This window comes from Vigna umbellata, chromosome 6 (genome assembly GCF_029865625.1).
Source record: "Vigna umbellata cultivar VRB3 chromosome 6, Vumbellata_1.0, whole genome shotgun sequence".
In the NCBI taxonomy this organism is placed as follows: Eukaryota; Viridiplantae; Streptophyta; class Magnoliopsida; order Fabales; family Fabaceae; genus Vigna; species Vigna umbellata.
This window is the reverse complement of record NC_142170.1, coordinates 11,765,545-11,779,412: the sequence shown is the minus strand read 5'-3', so window position 1 is coordinate 11,779,412 and position 13,868 is coordinate 11,765,545. Positions and strand designations below refer to the sequence as shown.

The window sequence follows — 13,868 nt, the reverse complement described above, 5'->3', positions numbered from 1 at the left end:
TTGACAAGGGCTCTATGACTATGCATTTCTAACATTTTTTACGTCAATTTTGAAACATGTGAATGTTAGAGACAATTTTTGATTGAGGGAAGTAAAGTTAACATAAGACACAGACAAAAAAACTGCTACATGCAATGCAACTGAGTCCAAATAAATACGGTAAAAAGAACAAAAAAGTAGGGTGAATAAATATGGTCTGAAACAGGTTGGTCAGTTATAGTTGCTATACCTGTGTTTGTGTCTCCCCTACCTAAACCATACTTAGATTTTGTCACTAATCTTAACATAAGCAATTTCCAATCTATAATATACGTCTTATTATTGTTTTAAGTCATGAAAGTCACCACTTACTGTGTCTCCTTCTCCACCATATCCTACTTTCCTTTTTAACTACCCATTTTTGACCGCCATTGCTATAATAAGACCCCAGTTCCTATGCTCCACCCTTCACCATTGACTCGCCGACAGACCAAAACGACAATCTCACCGACAAACCATTTTTTCTTTGTTGACACACACATCTGACACCTGGAGTGTCTTTTTCTCACAGCAGAATAAATGACAAATAACAAATAAATCATAAATGTACATATATAGCTTGTTAGCTCAACTCTTCACTCTACTTCTTCTCCCTTTTGATTCCCTTCCCTCTCTCCAAGTTTTATTACCTCTTGCAGTTCAACCACTTTTACTTCCCATTTATATATCTCCTCGAAAAGCGGCATTTGCATTTTACACGCATGTGAGGCACGGCACAAGTAACAAATCAAGCAAAGCAAGATCGCTTTGCATTGTGTTAACAAACAAGGCAACCCCATTGTTTGTTGCCGTTTTGGTTTCAATAAAGCCTCCTCCTTTTCTTGTGGGTTTGCTCCTTTCTCTCCGAGGTGCCAAAACTCTACCAGACAAAACATGAGAGCGACGCGTGTTGTGCTGGTTTTGTTTTGGTTTCTCAGTATTCACACTCCCGGGTTGTTCTGTGCCAATGTGGAGTATGATCACAGAGCATTAGTCATCGATGGCAAACGCAGGGTCTTGATCTCCGGTTCCATTCATTACCCTCGTAGTACTCCAGAGGTTTTTTTTTTCTCTCTCTCTCTCTCTCTCTCTCCCTCTCTGTGACCTCTTCGTGGTTTTTGAACTTAGAAGGGAAATGTTGTAGATGTGGCCTGACCTTATTCAAAAATCCAAAGATGGAGGGTTGGATGTAATAGAGACTTATGTTTTCTGGAACATACACGAACCAGTTCGAGCACAGGTTATGATTGTTCTCTTTCCATTTTGTATTTTGTATTTTTATTTTGCATTCTCCTATGGCTTCCAGTATCAGCATTGCATGTGTTAAATCATGAACTATTGAGCAGTTTGTTTGTGTGATTTTGGATGAAAAGACTAACAAGAAAAAATTGGCAGTATGACTTTGATGGGAGGAAGGACTTGGTGAAATTTGTGAAGACAGTGGCAGCGGCTGGTCTCTATGTGCATCTCCGCATTGGTCCATACGTTTGTGCTGAATGGAACTATGGGTAAAGTTTGTTCCTTTTGTGTTATATTTTCTGGGGGTGTTCATGTCTAATTGGGGGTTTCATTTTTCAACAGTGGTTTCCCTCTTTGGTTGCACTTCATTCCGGGAATCAAGTTCCGAACTGATAATGAGCCCTTCAAGGTAACCCTCCTCCTTCTGCTTTGTGGTGCTGTCCTTGGATTCGAGTTTACTCACCAACAACTTTGTATTCAGGCAGAAATGAAGCGGTTCACTGCCAAAATTGTTGATATGATGAAGCAAGAGAACCTATATGCGTCACAGGGAGGGCCTATTATTTTATCTCAGGTTTCTCTTCTTTTAATTTAATCAGAATTTAATCATAATTGGATTGATAGTTATAATAACTATCTTGCATGTCATACCTAACACTTTCTAATCAAGGGCAAAAATCTTTACATTGGTGGTGCGTACAGATTAGTCTCATTTAATAAAAGCACGTTCTTTTTGTTTAAAAGAAATTACTAACATCCAGATTTTGAGGTATGGCTGTAAATTGCAATAGTTTGTCAATATGCTAATGTTAGTACTTTCAATTGCCAGATTGAAAATGAGTATGGAAACATTGATTCTTCCTACGGTGCTGCGGGAAAATCCTACATCAAGTGGGCAGCAACTATGGCTACATCTCTTGATACAGGGGTTCCATGGGTCATGTGTCAACAAGCTGATGCTCCTGATCCAATTGTAGGTTTTCTCCTGTTTATTTTTCAACATCAAGGGTTGGTGGTTTATGTTTTACTAGATTGTTTGTCTTCCTCGAAGGAGAAATCAGGGTGTTCTGTCTACATTCTTTTTACTTTATTGATACTGGAACAACCCGCAGATTAATACATGCAATGGATTTTACTGCGATCAATTTACACCAAACTCTAACACAAAACCAAAAATGTGGACTGAGAATTGGAGTGGATGGTTAGCATCTTTTTCTATTTAAATCAGTTAGTTATTTCAATGAAATATATCCCTTGAAATGTCATCTGATTAGTTTTTGTATCTGATATTAGAGTCTATTTTTTTTGGCTATTTTCTGAACTTTTTTGGAATAAGGCTTTGTTTCTGTTGTTTTAAATTCTTTGGAATGGTAGGTTTCTTTCATTTGGTGGTGCTGTTCCTTTCAGACCTGTGGAAGATCTTGCATTTGCTGTGGCACGCTTTTTTCAGCGAGGAGGAACATTTCAAAATTACTATATGGTAATGCAACCTTACATGTGACGTCTGCATTTCATTTGATATCATTCTTCCAGAAAGAATATGATACCATTTAATATTGCTTGCTTTGAAACAGTACCATGGAGGGACCAACTTTGACCGAACTTCTGGTGGACCTTTCATTGCTACAAGTTATGATTATGATGCACCAATTGATGAGTATGGTATGCACTCACTCTTCCTTCATATTGCATTTATTTTGTTAACATTGCAGACATCACAGTTGTGCTACCAACTGTCAGTTGAGGGCAGCTTGGCTTCCATATGCATTGAAGAAGTTGGATGAACAGTATTTTTGCATGTACAATTTATTAATATTTATATAAGACAAATTACACTGGACAAATTTGTGTGGGATTTTAAAAATTATCTCTACCATATGCTTCAGGAATTGTTAGACAGCCTAAGTGGGGTCACCTTAAAGATGTTCATAAGGCCATAAAGCTTTGTGAAGAAGCATTGATAGCTACTGATCCATCAATTGTATCCCTTGGTCCAAACCTTGAGGTATGAATTGTTTATGTTGAACATTTTGGTCCATTAAACTTGCTACTTCATGTCTTTGGATGGAATTTCTTGATAAACTTATTTGTAATGCTCCTTATTTATAAATTTTATGTACGTTTCTTTCCCTTGAAATACTTGGTGATAATGGAATGCTAACTTGATTATGAATTGGTACACTGGCTCGTTGTCACAGGTTACACTGGTAACCTCCTTTTGCAATAATGCTATTGCATGCTGATGCTTATCTTTTTTCTGCATTACCACGTATATGCTTTATGAAAAATTAGTCTCTCCATAATGCATCTTTTACTGTCTAAACCACAGGCTGCAGTTTACAAGACAGGATCTGTATGTTCAGCCTTCCTTGCTAATGTAGACACCAAATCTGATGTAACCGTAAATTTCAGTGGCAACTCATATCACTTGCCTGCATGGTCTGTGAGCATCTTACCAGACTGCAAAAATGTAGTGCTTAACACTGCAAAGGTTCGCCTCATCAACTTCTTTTTCATGTTAATGTGGCTCCCAAACATTAAATTAAATGTGTTGTTGGTTGATTTTCGCAATCTAATAAATAGTTTAATTGACTGGAGTTACTTTGAAAGTGCAATGAATATAGTCATTTTGTGATTAATGCATCTATAGTAAAAAAAAAATTGTTTTTTGCTAGTCCAAGAAGCAAGTAGCATATAATTAGAATCACATTTTTCATGGCAGATTAATTCTGCTTCTTCATTTTCAAGCTTCACAAAAGAATCTTCAAAAGAAGATGTTGGTTCTTCAGAAACTTCTAGTACAGGATGGAGTTGGATAAGTGAACCAGTGGGTATTTCAAAGGCCGATTCATTCTCACAAAATGGATTATTTGAGCAAATAAATACAACTGCTGATAAAAGTGATTACTTGTGGTACTCATTAAGGTAGATAATAGGCCTACATGTTGAAAGACATTTCCTCTGACCTTAATTCTCTCTGCCTCGTTAACACTGTTATTTGTTTTTTCTTAAAGCATTGATCATGACGATGGTGCTAGTTCTCAAACGTCCCTGCATATTGAGTCGCTTGGTCATGGCCTTCATGCTTTCATCAATGGGAAGCTTGCAGGTAAATAGAAGTAAAACAATTACAACTGATGATATATCGGGGTAACTATGTATCTACAATACAAGCTCTTTCTTCCTGAATATTCTTATGTTTTTGTTTATATAATTGAGATTCATATTTAATTGCTGGTTATGTTGACCTTGGTAAGTCAGAATTGAAAATTGTAGACATGTTTGGTTAACTATAGATTAATTCTTGGCTAATGAATAAAATCAATTTAAATCAAATTCCATCTAGCTGTATGACCTTACAACATTATAATGTGTCTAACCCAAATGAAAATCAAATCTGTTGAATCAAACGAAACACTAAGTACTGGCCTGTTGTACAGGATCCGGAATCTCTATATTTAAATAATGCGGAGAAGAGGATCCACCAAATCTTAACATGATCATAATCTTGAGTCTTTAAAGATGAGAGAATATAAAATCTAAGGTTAATCTGAAATCAATAAGGACATAAGAACGGTTGCTCCTTGCTAAAATGTTCGGAGTTTACTCTTTCAATTAAGTTCTTCTTGAATTAATTAATTTTAATTATCTGCCATATATTGAAAACTTCTCAGGGAGTCAAGCAGGCAACAGTGGCAAAGCTAAGTTCACTGTGGACATCCCTGTCACCCTAGTGGCTGGAAAGAACACAATTGATCTCTTGAGTTTAACTGTGGGACTTCAGGTTAAATTTTCCACACCATACTATATAAACAAATTTACAAGATATGAAATTATTTTTTTATAGTATGCAATTATGCATTGGCTTGTTAGTTTCTGTTCCACATTATCATTCTTGCTCGTCCAGTGATTTATATCAGTGATCACTAACATCAACTAATTAAATCTTATACACAACAGAACTATGGAGCATTTTTTGACTTATCAGGAGCGGGGATCACTGGTCCAGTGATACTGAAAGGTTTGGAGAATGCCAATACACTTGATCTCTCCTCCCAGAAGTGGACATATCAAGTCAGTTTTCTCATTTGGTTAAACTCCATTTTCTCCTTTGTATATTACTTAATCAAGTAAACATTGGTGAGATTCATGTAATGCTTAAAGCTATCCATAAAGTGTACTTGTATGTTACAATCATTTTCTCTATTCCCGCCAATGAATTTCATAGATCAATAAACATGATAGAAGAAGAATAGTGCTATTTTTTAGTTCAGGAGCCTAGAAGATGTAAAACTGAAGTAAATTGGATTCCATGTTTCGGTTTTGGTTAAAATCATAGAATGCAGTCTTAAATTTTTATGATACAGGTTGGACTCAAAGGTGAAGACTTTGGCCTGTCTAGTGGAAGTTCTGGACAGTGGAATTCGCAATCTACCTTCCCTAAGAACCAACCTTTGACTTGGTACAAGGTAATATGATTTTCATTTCCTTGTTTTACTGGTTATGAATAAGGAAATTTAAAATTATTACAACTCCCATATCTTCATATAGTTTTACCAGCAATGTCTTCAGCTGTTATCTTCAACTTGCATTAGCATACAATCATTAAACTGAAGGGAATGGTATATTGGGAAAAACACTTCTGCTACTAACTAATGTAGTTCATGTTGGATTAGACAACCTTTGCTGCTCCATCCGGCACAAGTCCAGTAGCAATTGACTTCACGGGAATGAGGAAAGGTGAGGCTTGGGTGAATGGGCAGAGCATTGGCCGCTACTGGCCTACATTTGTAGCTTCAGATGCTGGTTGCACAGACTCTTGCAATTATAGAGGACCTTACAGTGCATCCAAATGCCGCAGGAATTGTGGAAAACCATCACAGACATTGTAAGTGATGGATATCATAAATGAGTGAAGTTGAAAAACGAAAATAATCTTTGGTTGATAATATCACTGAGGCACTCACTAATCCTGCAGGTATCATGTACCACGATCGTGGTTGAAACCAAGTGGCAACATCCTTGTTTTGTTTGAGGAAAAGGGAGGTGATCCAACACAAATATCTTTTGTCACAAAACAGATAGAAAGTTTGTGTGCACATGTATCTGATTCTCATCCACCACCGGTAGAATTGTGGAACTCATACACAGAATCAGGAAGAGAAGTAGGTCCTGTACTATCACTCACATGCCCTCAGCATAATCAGGTCATCTCTTCCATTAAATTTGCAAGCTACGGAACCCCACTTGGAACTTGTGGGAACTTTTACCACGGACGCTGCAGCAGCAACAAGGCTTTGTCTATAGTGCAGAAGGTGTTATTTAGCTTCCTCTTTCTCTTGTTACATTGATATGTTTTCGCTTTGGTTTAGACTGACTCATGAAATGATTTAAAACAGGCCTGCATTGGATCAAGCAGTTGTAGTGTTGGAGTGTCAATTGATACATTTGGAGATCCTTGTAGAGGAGTTGCAAAGAGTTTAGCTGTTGAAGCTACCTGTGCATAGACAGAGACATGTTGCTACAAGAACACTCCTCAATTGTCTCAAGATGATTCCTGCTAATAAGTCACAGTAGATTTGCAATCTAGGAACATCCATGAAAAATTGTCAACTATAACTGTCTAGTCTCAAGTCAAATGCAATAAAAGAAAAAAGTCTTAGCCGATGCAAGATACGCCACAAATGGCATTTTTATTTATGAAAAAGATGACTGATTTCCCAACTTGCAAGACAAGTTGTTCTCATGATTGGTGTGAGGAAAGTGAACAGTAAAATGTTGAAACTAAGGAATACAGACTTTTCTTCATGAGACAAGTTGGATTGACGTAATCGTATGGTAAAATTTACTGAAATGTAAAAGGATGTGTTGAGCATTTGAAATTAACAAGTTTCATCGGTAGAAATCAACTTCATGCGTTGCAGTTTCATCAAGAAATTAACAAGTCTTGGATGCATACATATGCATTACACACATGTGACGATTTGTTCCTGAAGAATGTCTTATTTGTCGTGACTGATATCAGTATTACAAGTTAGTATAGCAAACTGTGAAAACATAAGAAAGAAGAAAACCCTTCTTCGAATATAAGATGTGATTTATATTTTTAAAGTATTAAATAATATGTGTAACAAAATGTTACATTAGTTGGTAAAAAGAAATAAAAAAAATCTCATATTTGAGTCTAAAGAAAACTATACTCCCCAAATAGCTGACTTCAAGATTAAAATTTCGACCTCTAAAAAGTGATTTTGATATAAATGGCTATAAGTTATTATTAAAATTTAATAGCTGAAGAAATTGGATTTTGATTATAATTGTGATGAAGTATTAAAATTGATTTAAAGTAGAAAAATGCGTTTATGGCGTGGCTAATAATAATGAGAAATGGCGTGCAAGAAACAGTTATAAATTGTATTTATAGTCTGAAAAAATGAGTGATGCCCAATGTGGCCAACCTGTTACCGTTGTTGGATTCCTCCTAAAAATTGAACAAAATTTTTAATTGCTATACTGCCCCTCTTTTTAGCTTCGCACTTTCACAATATCCTGTATTTATTCATTTTTTTCTTCACTCTCTTCCTGCCCGACCGATCGATTTCCTCCGCCTAGGGTTTTTCCCATTCCGATTTTCCATTCCAACTTTTCTCCTCCCCATCCACAACTCCAATTGCAATAGGGTTTTCCTTTCCTTCGGTTTCCTTCTGTGGTAATTGCAACTCTCTCGATTCAATTTTGGATTTAGGGTTCCGAGTCTTACTCTAAAGGCCGTCGATTCGTGCTGGAATTCTAGACTTTCGGAACCGCAGGGATAGGGTTCTTCCATTTTGTCATTTTCCCCTGGAGGAACAGAGGGAGGGGTAAATTATTGAACTTTTATTTATAATTATAATTATAATAATAATAATAATGGACTCAGCCGTTGACGTTTCTCTTTGATGGCGTCCAGAGCTTCTGTTCTCTTCTCATTTCTACTTTCCTTTATTTTATTAATCTTTAGTTTTTATTTTTTATCATTTTAAAAAAAAATTCCTGTTCCTGTTTGTGTAAAAGGTCAACGAATTGTTGGTGGTGAGTTGTGGGCTGAGCCTACAACCGTTACTATAAACTGGAGTTATCGCAATGTTGGGTGTGAATCGCTGCGGCTTTAATTTCTGTAGCCGTTTTCTCCACCTAGCGGAATGGCATCCCTTAGAATAGTAATGTTAAACGGGGCTTGAGGCCCTTCTCTTCCTCTCATATCAGGTAATCATCTTCTCTTTAAGGGATAAGTACAATCCATGTTTTTGTGATTGTGCTTAATCCTTGCAACTGTGTTGAGGTAACCTACTCATTTGATGAGATTCCTATTTTGAAAGCAATTTGCAGGGTCAGCAGAGACAATTTAGTAATTAGGATATTGACTTTGGCCGTTTGAGGTGAGTTACTGCTGTGATGGGAGATTATAAGAGATTTTCATTTTCCAAAATGATTGGCTGCTGTGGTTGCTTCGGATTTGTGAAAAAACCTAGACGGCGTCGGGCTAAGCGTAGCATCAACAATTTCCTCTCCCATGGCCTATTATATGATGGAGAAACTGAAGGTGATGAGTCGTTTAGTGGTGATGTTACTAGTAACGCCACCAGTGGAGATGATAATGAGGCGCATGCTGTACGGAATCGTTCCGAGGATATTTTGAACTTTAGAGCTGAGAATGGCATGGTTTGTAGGCCACATCCTGTCAAGGAGACTTTTGAACTTGTTCGCTCAGAGGTATATGTGGAGATAGCTTTTTAGTTTTTTCTCAGTTTATAGTCAAACGTAAAACGTCGAGACTAGGTTGACTAGTTTTGATATGCGAGTGATATTGGAATCATTATTAGTGAACAGTGAAGTCATGTGTGTTTTGATCACTTTATGATATTCAAACCTTTGCCTGAATATTTGTGAACTTTATTTAATATAGTTAGAAAAGAATTGCTTTTAATTTTTAATGACCCGTACATGATAAAGGGAAGTTGGGTTTCACACTATTTTACCATTTTTGGTCATATGACATTTTATTAAGACTAAACATTGAAATGGTTGGTATAAATTTTTTTCTGTCTAGTTGTTGATTTGTTCTACTTTCCTGCATTTGCAAGTTGTAACCATAAATTTAGAGAGATTACTTTACATCTTACATGGCAATCTTGGTCTCGAATTTTTCGTCCATCCTTACCTGACAGTTGTTAACTGTATTCAGGCAAAACGTCTGCACTGTGATGAATATCTTGATTTTTTTTTATCACGGTCTTTATTTAAATGTTTTAATTCCTTCAGGATGAACATGGGAACAAGATGATAAATGAATACATCCGAGAGTACAAAATTGGTTCTGGAAGCTATGCCAAAGTGGTAAGCTTAGTTTTTGAGAAGTTATGCTTCGTCCTCATTGGATCCATTGTCCTGAGTCCCTTCCCTTATACAAATTGCAGGCTCTTTATCGAAGTTGCTTTGACGGAAATCACTATGCAATTAAGGTATGAACACTTTTTGGAGTGAATATGCAGATTATTTTATTATAGCAGGTTTTTAACAGGACAGTAGTCACTGCTCCTGATAGTCGGGAAGTGTGACACTGGTAGATTGTTGAGCCAGCTAAATTGCATTCTATATTACTTTAAGAGACTGAAAAGAACATAAGAACTCAAATCAAAAGCTCTCTTCTTCATGACAACATGCATGTGTGAAATGTCATTATCGTGACAAAGGGCAAAGATAGTCATTTATTGAGGTTAACTTGTTTGAACTGCAGTCCTTTCACAAGTCTCATTTACAAAAGCTTCGCGTTGCACCCTTTGAGACGGCCATGACTGATGTTCTAAGGGAGGTATGTATTTAGTATCTTTCTATGAACAATTAGGGAGTTCTCATTTCATGGTCGGATCATTGGCCTTTTCTTTTTAACAACTTCAATCATAATTTGTGGTAGAAATAGTCCACGTGTGAATTTTCATTGAACCTGATAACACGTTGGTTGTTACCTGGCCGCTATTGGCTAGCCACCAACTGCTTCATATGGCTCTTTAACTTCACTAACAGTATATGGAAACTACTAAATTTTCTGCTCCTATAGCTTTTCTGTTCTTATGGAATGTATTGTCGTCTGTGATTTTTTTATACCATAGCATGCATATAGGTCAGTTTTGGAAAATGGAAGCTTTTTTTTTCCTGGTGCTTTTTTATGTTCCATTTTCTTAGAATTTTAGCTTAGGGCATGACACAACCCCAAAAGCTAGCTCATAGGGTAAGGGTTGTTCCCCATTTATATATTCTATCTAGGCACTATTCCTAGTTAGTGTGAGACTTGAGCTTTTCCTTATATGTTCTTAAAATTTGTTCTTAACCTAATTCAACCTCAAAAGCTAGTCATGTGCAATTTGGTTCTTCCAATAAATTTTAATATTTTTAATCTTTTGCCAAGAGCTTGCTTTTTATTTTTCTTCCTATGTTGTTTATTTTATGATTTATTATAATGTTTAACTCATTTATTGGGATGTTCTTTACTGTCCCTGCAGTATTTTAATAGGCATACATTATTTTCAGGTACTGATTATGAAAATGGTGGAACATCCTAATATAGTCAATCTCATTGAAGTTATTGATGACCCAGAGTCGGATGACTTCTACATGGGTACCAAATACTAGTGTCTTGGTTTTTTAAAATTTGGATAGATTGTTCCTGTAATTTGTTCTTATGTATTTGAACCTGAACCTCAAGTTTTAATAACAATCACTATTAAGTACTCTGTTTAACTACTGTTTTTTACTTTTACAGTACTTGAATATGTGGAAGGCAAATGGGTCTGTGAGGGTACAGGTCGTCCTTGTGCATTAGGTGAAGAGACCGCTAGGAAATACTTGCGTGATATAGTCTCAGGATTAACATATCTCCATGCTCACGTATTATCTCTCGACCAAATCTTATTGTGGTTAATGATGACTCAGTGCCCCTCTCACACAAACGCACATTTTGACCTTCAATCACATGATTGTAGTTTTTATAGTTATTTTAGTTCATGTCTTTCACATTTCTATGCTTCTTATGTAGAAAAAAAAACATTTATGAGTTGAATTGCAAATAGACACTGCTCAATTTTTTGTTCAGGCGATTTGTACGTACGTTGATGTATGTTATCCTTCTCAGACTTTCAATCAGTTTTGTCTGTCAACTTGAAGCTGCTAATATTTATTTATGTTTGCCTATATTTGGCTGAAACATATTTTTCCATATTAATAGAAATACATATATTTGATATGTGTGCTTAAAAACTGGAACCAGCATATCATTTATTGGACATGCACAGACTCATTGATGTAACATGCTTCAAAATAGTTTGACTATGTTACTATGATGATTCAATATTTGTTTCAATGCAGAATATAGTGCATGGGGATATAAAACCTGATAATCTGTTGATTACTCGTCATGGCAAAGTAAAGATAGTGGATTTCAGTGTCAGCCAGGCTTTTGAGGTGATCTAATTAATATACTCAAAAGTTCTTGAAAAGATGTGAAAGCTGATTATTTACTCCAGGCTTCTCATATTATTTTACTTGTGTATTGGAAATTTGATACTTGAAAGGACGTTATTTTTTGAGGGAGTTTGAAATTTGAATGGTTAAAGGAAAGCTGGTGAATGTATCTTTTAAGGCGTCCTTGAAAGCTGGAAGTCATTAATATGTGAATTACATAATTTTAGAGGCAGAAGCCTTATTTTTGTTGGTTTTTTTACTTCATTGTGCTGATAGCACACGTCTCTGCAACAAATCCATAGGATTCTGACTCCATTCTTGAAACTATCATGGAAATAGGTCCATAGTTTTTATTATGACACTTAGTTTTCTTTCTTGGGGGTAACTATAAGAATCTAGCTGGTATGAGAATGGGGGCAGAACCTAGGAAGTTGAAAATGATCAATCAGGGAGAAATTTTCTTACTACTAATTAATGTGTTCGACATCTCCTAGCACATTCCTGTGATATATTGGCGACATCATATGTGTAGATATAATATCAACTAATAAGGAATCAATACCTTACCTTGATTTCATTTTGCAGGATGGCAATGATGAACTTCGTCGATCACCTGGCACCCCTGTTTTCACTGCACCAGAATGTTGTTTAGGTTAGAGGTTTGCTTTCAAGCTTGCAAGGCCCTTCTTTGTGGACTATATCATCTCACTGCAGTTTTGTTTTTGATATTATTTAGGTCTTACTTATCATGGTAAAGCTTCTGACACGTGGGCCGTAGGAGTTACTTTGTACTGTATGATATTGGGTGAATACCCATTTCTTGGAGATACACTTCAAGATACATATGACAAAGTATATTAACTTAACCTCAGATATTGTTACGTAGAATTCATGTTACGGGTTTTTATCCTATCACAGAAATCTAAGCTTGCTGCTTTCTTCCTTGTCCAGATAGTCAATGATCCTTTAGTTCTGCCAGATGACATTAATCCCCAGTTAAAGAACTTAATAGAAGGATTACTGTGCAAAGGTACGCGGCATTCAAGTTTTCACAGGCGTAACTGTATATATTTCCTGTGATTTTGCTCACGTAATTTTATCATCATCCTATTTTTTATTTTTTGGGGGCATCATTTTATATTGTTCCCACCTTACCTGTGTCATGCAGACCCAGAAAAAAGGATGACATTGGGCGATGTTGCCGAGCATGTCTGGGTTATTGGAAATGATGGGCCGCTTCCTGGGTACTTATGTTGGTGCAAACGCAAGAGCCTGTTGGCTGCTGATTGTGATGAGAGCAATATACCCTTGCTTGATCCACATTGATTTTAAGTTGGGTTTCTTATGTACAGTGTGAGAAGGCCCATTAATTTATCTCCTACTTGGACCCCACGGAAGGAGGGATGATATGATTAAAGGGAGTCTGCAAAGAATCCTTGGAATTTAAGCAAATACAGCTCATTTTGTCGACGATAAGTAGCCAACTAAATCATGTTTATTTTTGTGTTATGAAAAGAAGCATCTGGTCTCTGCGGACATAGAGGTCTTGTATACGGCTCTTTCGCATAGAACGAGTTTTTTTTTTCCTTTTTGTCTCAAACACGTGCCGAATTGTGTTCAGTTCATATTCTATACATCATATATAATATATAATATTACATTCCTTGGAGTGTTTTGCTTACATAGATGACATGCTTTGGTTTGGTTTGGTTTGGTTTAAGATTCAAAGAATTTGATTATTCAACGATCCACGCTAAGCTTGAATTTAGGCTTTGATTGTCAAATTTACGAAACTCCACTCCTATCCTATGGTCTTTTTCTGACAGTGGATTCTTGCCAAACCCTCCTGGAAGAGCAACCGGCACACTGTATTGTATTTACTTTTAATAAGCTTTTAGATGTAATGGGATAAAGTTGTTATTCGTTGCATAAGTTCGGTTCTGGTTGTCGTAAACGCGTGGTACTCTTGAACAAAAGTCTTCTTCATCCACGCAAACAAACAAAAGTAGACCCAATTTTTGGCTCTATTGCCGTCACCACCTTCTCACCCATTGTTTTTATATTTAGGGTTTTTACCATTTGACTTCCAATTTAAAGATCTTCAACCATAACTG

General features: G+C 36.3%; 2 protein-coding genes across 4 annotated transcripts; both read left to right on the top strand.

Moving 5' to 3' along the window:
• Positions 1-628: 628 nt before the first annotated feature.
• LOC124843621 (beta-galactosidase 8-like) lies at positions 629-7,166 on the top strand. 2 transcript variants are annotated; one of them, XM_047320412.2, is made up of 19 exons: positions 630-1,077; positions 1,163-1,258; positions 1,414-1,526; positions 1,600-1,666; positions 1,739-1,831; positions 2,087-2,230; positions 2,370-2,458; positions 2,632-2,737; positions 2,832-2,919; positions 3,144-3,262; positions 3,587-3,748; positions 3,980-4,182; positions 4,272-4,366; positions 4,932-5,041; positions 5,218-5,331; positions 5,625-5,726; positions 5,934-6,145; positions 6,236-6,572; positions 6,657-7,166. In XM_047320412.2, the coding sequence occupies exons 1-19, from the start codon at positions 913-915 to the stop codon at positions 6,762-6,764; spliced, it is 2,523 nt and encodes an 840-aa protein (XP_047176368.2). In that variant the 5' UTR covers positions 630-912; the 3' UTR covers positions 6,765-7,166. The 2 variants fall into 2 exon arrangements, with proteins under 2 accessions (XP_087948467.1, XP_047176368.2); XM_088092341.1 differs by having other exon boundaries at positions 629-1,077; positions 1,600-1,831.
• Positions 7,167-7,712: 546 nt separating this feature from the next.
• LOC124843622 (serine/threonine-protein kinase GRIK2-like) lies at positions 7,713-13,435 on the top strand. Of its 2 annotated transcripts, none has more exons than XM_047320414.2 (13): positions 7,713-8,117; positions 8,311-8,502; positions 8,626-9,009; positions 9,559-9,633; positions 9,714-9,758; positions 10,034-10,108; positions 10,825-10,912; positions 11,057-11,181; positions 11,659-11,754; positions 12,340-12,406; positions 12,491-12,606; positions 12,706-12,784; positions 12,923-13,435. In XM_047320414.2, the coding sequence occupies exons 3-13, from the start codon at positions 8,692-8,694 to the stop codon at positions 13,078-13,080; spliced, it is 1,242 nt and encodes a 413-aa protein (XP_047176370.1). In that variant the 5' UTR covers positions 7,713-8,117; positions 8,311-8,502; positions 8,626-8,691; the 3' UTR covers positions 13,081-13,435. The 2 variants fall into 2 exon arrangements, with proteins under 2 accessions (XP_047176370.1, XP_047176369.1); XM_047320413.2 differs by having other exon boundaries at positions 8,616-9,009.
• The last annotated feature ends 433 nt before the right edge of the window (positions 13,436-13,868 follow it).

What these genes read in the sequence shown, in the direction of transcription:
- LOC124843621 (XM_088092341.1), top strand. Translation starts at nt 913, where the DNA reads ATGAGAGCGACGCGTGTTGTGCTGGTTTTGTTTTGGTTTCTCAGTATT. An exon ending in ACCCTCGTAGTACTCCAGAG is followed by an intron (nt 1,078 to 1,162) that starts GTTTTTTTTTTC and finishes GAAATGTTGTAG; the next exon opens with ATGTGGCCTGACCTTATTCA. An exon ending in CTTTGTCTATAGTGCAGAAG is followed by an intron (nt 6,573 to 6,656) that starts GTGTTATTTAGC and finishes GATTTAAAACAG; the next exon opens with GCCTGCATTGGATCAAGCAG.
- LOC124843622 (XM_047320414.2), top strand. Translation starts at nt 8,692, where the DNA reads ATGGGAGATTATAAGAGATTTTCATTTTCCAAAATGATTGGCTGCTGT. An exon ending in TTGAACTTGTTCGCTCAGAG is followed by an intron (nt 9,010 to 9,558) that starts GTATATGTGGAG and finishes TAATTCCTTCAG; the next exon opens with GATGAACATGGGAACAAGAT. An exon ending in TGCACCAGAATGTTGTTTAG is followed by an intron (nt 12,407 to 12,490) that starts GTTAGAGGTTTG and finishes GATATTATTTAG; the next exon opens with GTCTTACTTATCATGGTAAA.